This window comes from Mastomys coucha, unplaced genomic scaffold, assembly GCF_008632895.1.
Source record: "Mastomys coucha isolate ucsf_1 unplaced genomic scaffold, UCSF_Mcou_1 pScaffold15, whole genome shotgun sequence".
NCBI classification, from domain to species: domain Eukaryota; kingdom Metazoa; phylum Chordata; class Mammalia; order Rodentia; family Muridae; genus Mastomys; species Mastomys coucha.
Window position 1 is genome coordinate 153,552,596 of NW_022196897.1, and position 3,607 is coordinate 153,556,202.

At 61.0% G+C, this 3,607-nt stretch overlaps 1 protein-coding gene across 1 annotated transcript in view; it reads left to right on the top strand.

Annotated features, from left to right (window-relative positions):
- Window positions 1–658: 658 nt before the first annotated feature.
- The window catches only part of Snai1 (snail family transcriptional repressor 1), a 4,820-nt gene continuing 1,871 nt past the window's right edge, over window positions 659–3,607 (top strand). Inside the window, exons 1-2 of the mRNA XM_031372829.1 lie at window positions 659–861; window positions 1,188–1,715. Coding sequence (XP_031228689.1) covers window positions 780–861; window positions 1,188–1,715 — 610 coding nt within the window. The 5' untranslated portion in view covers window positions 659–779. The remainder of the gene's footprint in view (window positions 862–1,187; window positions 1,716–3,607) is intronic.

Sequence of the window (3,607 nt, forward strand, 5' to 3'; positions counted from 1 at the left end):
ACCTCTCGGGGTCTGTCCGCACCAACCTCATCCTGGGAGCTCCTCCCCAAGGTTGGACAGGCACAAGTTACTGCCTCTCACCCCGGGCCTTTCCCCTCGGTCCTTCTTCACTTTCTGGGAAGTCACAGACGCCCTCCCCGTCAGGTGACCGCGCATCGACAGTCGCAGATGTCCCTCCCCACCTTCCTTCATCAAATCACACCTCCCTTTAGCATTAGGATCCTCGGTTTCCTCCGTCTGTCCCTCCCGTTCCCTCCCCCCCGCCCCAAGGCCGGGAAGCCATCCCAGGGAAGGGCACCGTTCTGTTCGGGGCACTATAGACAGCTGCAGGACTCGCTAGCGCGTGCTCATCACCGCACTTTCTGGCTCCCCGGCGCCCAGAGGGCGGCAGCTCGGGGACGTAGCGGGGCCCTGCGCTCGGCGGGGGGGGGCGGGCGCGGCCACCAGGGGTCGCCCGAGGCGCTCGGACGCCGCGCGGTCCGGCCCGGGAGGAGCCCAGGCCGAATCTCAGCGCCACGCGGCGGGAGCCGTGCATCCCAGGCGCACCTGCTCCGGCCGCGAGCTCCGGCCGCGCCGCCGCCAGCCATTGGCTCGGCCTTGACAAAGGGGCGTGGCCAGCGCCGCGGCCACGCCCCCGGCGCTGGTACTTAAAGGAATTTGCGGCTCCGAGGGGACCGTACAGTCGTGCCGCGGCCGGGCCTCGCGAGCGGAGCTGCCTACCGACCTTGCGCGACCCGGTGACCCCACCCCCCCGGACTACCTAGGTCGCTCCGGCCACCATGCCGCGCTCCTTCTTGGTCAGGAAGCCGTCCGACCCCCGCCGGAAGCCCAACTATAGCGAGCTGCAGGACGCGTGTGTGGGTGCGTGGCGGGGTGCGGGATACGAACGGCTCGGGCCGGGGTCGGGGGTCGTGGGAGGGAAATCTTGAGGGCGCGGCGGGGACAATCGGGCTTTGCGGGCGCGACAGGTGGATCTGGAGCTCCGGGGCTTGGCAGTTGGGGGTCCGCCGAGGGCGTCCGTGGCCCGGGACGGGGAGGGTAGGCTCCCCGAGTGTAGACTCGAAGGCGGGCGGCCCTGCGGAGTCCGGGTGGGGGAGGGGAGGGAGCCCGGGGAGCCCCCACACACACCGGCGCCCCGAGGATCGGCTCAGCTGACTCCCTGCTGTCTCTTCTTTCTCTCCCCGCAGAGTTCACCTTCCAGCAGCCCTACGACCAGGCCCACCTGCTGGCTGCCATCCCTCCGCCCGAGGTCCTCAACCCCGCCGCTTCGCTGCCCACCCTCATCTGGGACTCTCTCCTGGTGCCCCGAGTGCAGCCGGTTGCCTGGGCCGCCCTCCCGCTGCGGGAGAGCCCCAGGGCCGCAGAGTTGACCTCGCTGTCGGATGAGGACAGTGGCAAGAGCTCGCAGCCTCCCAGCCCGCCCTCGCCGGCGCCGTCGTCCTTCTCTTCCACCTCGGCCTCGTCCCTGGAGGCCGAGGCCTTCATCGCCTTCCCGGGCTTGGGCCAACTTCCCAAGCAGCTGGCCAGGCTCTCGGTGGCCAAGGACCCCCAGTCCCGGAAGGCCTTCAACTGCAAATTTTGTAATAAGGAGTACCTCAGCCTGGGCGCCCTGAAGATGCACATCCGAAGCCACACGCTGCCTTGTGTCTGCAGTACCTGCGGAAAGGCCTTCTCCAGGCCCTGGCTGCTCCAGGGCCACGTCCGCACCCACACTGGTGAGTGTACATAGCTGAGCGCTGAGTCTCTTCTGTTTGGCTTCAGACCCTGGGGGACTCGACACTTAACAACTCCCGACGCTGCCAAGCAGTGGACAAAGTAGATGTTGGTTGCTCGGTGTCCTGCTCCTTGCTGTTCGGGCTGGGGGAGAAGGGATACTCCCGATCCTGCTCAACTCGACCCACACTGTAGAAGCCAGACAGGATATTCTCCACCTGGCCTTGAATCCTGGGTTGAGAACTTCCCCAGTTTCCCCATTTCTAAAGTGTACCTAAGGACACTTTGTGGGATTTTTGTACAGGGTGAAGTGCTGGGTGCAGGTGCCACTAAGTGGCTGGAGAGATGGCTCAGTGGTTAAGAGCACTGGCTACTCTTTCAGAGGTCCTGAGTTCAATTCCCAGCAACCGCATAGCCGCTCACAGCTGCCTGTAAGTCAAGTTCCAGGGGCTGTGACACCCTCACACAGACACGCATGCAAGCAAAAACCCCAAAGCACATAGGACAAGAATAGAATAAATACATCCTTTTTTTTTTTTTTTTTTTTTTTTTTAAAGAAATGGAAGAAATGACTTTGCCTTGGAACACGTGGAAAGCTTCTAAGCCAGGGACAGGCTTCAGCTAGTCTTGGTGGAGGTTCCTGGTGGGGTAATCTTTGGAAAGCGTGTCAGACTTTGGGGCGTGAGCTGGCCAGTTGGAGCTGCGCATCTCCTGCTGTGGCCAGCATTGGGGCAGTGAGGCCTGAGGGGCCTGAGATTGGGATTTGCAGTTCTCACCGACACCTTTATTACATAAATGAGACTGCCCCTTCTCCTCCAGGCACGGATTGCCTCAGATTTAACCTATAAAAGTGTAAGCGCCTGGCCTTTCTCTTGCAGGGTTGCTAAGCTATGGGGCTCTACTCCGGGGAAGAGCTGAAGCCCTCAGGGGTCCCAGGCTGCCTCCTATCCCCTGAGGGACTTTGTTTTGATGTTAAGGCATGGCTGGTACAAAACCCTCCTTGAAATGCACCACCCTGTTCTCTAGGAGTTCCATTGTGTGTCTTAATGGTGGCCCAGGGGGTGGGGGCCTGCAGGGTCGGAGCAGGTGCATGGAGCAGCGGTGCCCAGCACCTGTTCTGGCCGCAGCTGCCGGCTCAGTGCATGGCAGGCCCCTTTAATCCAGGGGGTATCACATGTACAGTGCCCCCCTCAGTGGCCTTTGTCCCAGCCGGCCTGGTGCCGATTTCACACTTGCCAGGGACACTATGAAGGCGTCTGGGGGTCGGGATCTGTGTGTGTGGGGGGGTGTCTACACTTCCTGTGTAAGCCCAGAGACTTCCCGCTCCATCCCCACCATGTGTTATCTTGAAATCTCCCTTTTGTCAAGATTTACTTCAGTTCGCCCCTCCCTGCTAAACTGACAGTGCTTCAGCCAGTCTTGGGAGGGGTCAACACCCCTAACTTGTAGGGACCTGCAGATTGCAGGTCCACCATCACACCGGGGTTCTTCCCCCCTTCCCCCGCCCCATGGAGCCCCACCTGTGTAGCTGGAAACCTCTGTGGGTTTGTGCCCCTAGGAAGTCTGGGAGCTGCTCTGTTCAGTGAATACCTGCTGAGTGGGTGGGTCCCGAGGGAACCCTGCTGAGGCTCCCTCCATGCAGAGGCTCGGCACAGCCAGGCGTCAGTCCTCAGCCCTGAATTCCATCACTAGAATGTAACCAAAGGGTACCGCCTGTGGGCTCGAAGGCCGGGAGGGGCAGGCCGGGCAGGGGGGCTGCTTTGCCTTGCCTTGTTTTGAAAGTCCGTTTGGCATTACAGCCTCATGCTTGGCACATAGTAGGAGTGCTGTAGATGTTCAGGGTTTTTTTGTTTGTTTGTTTTTGTTTTTTTGTTTGTTTTTTTTTTTTTTTTTT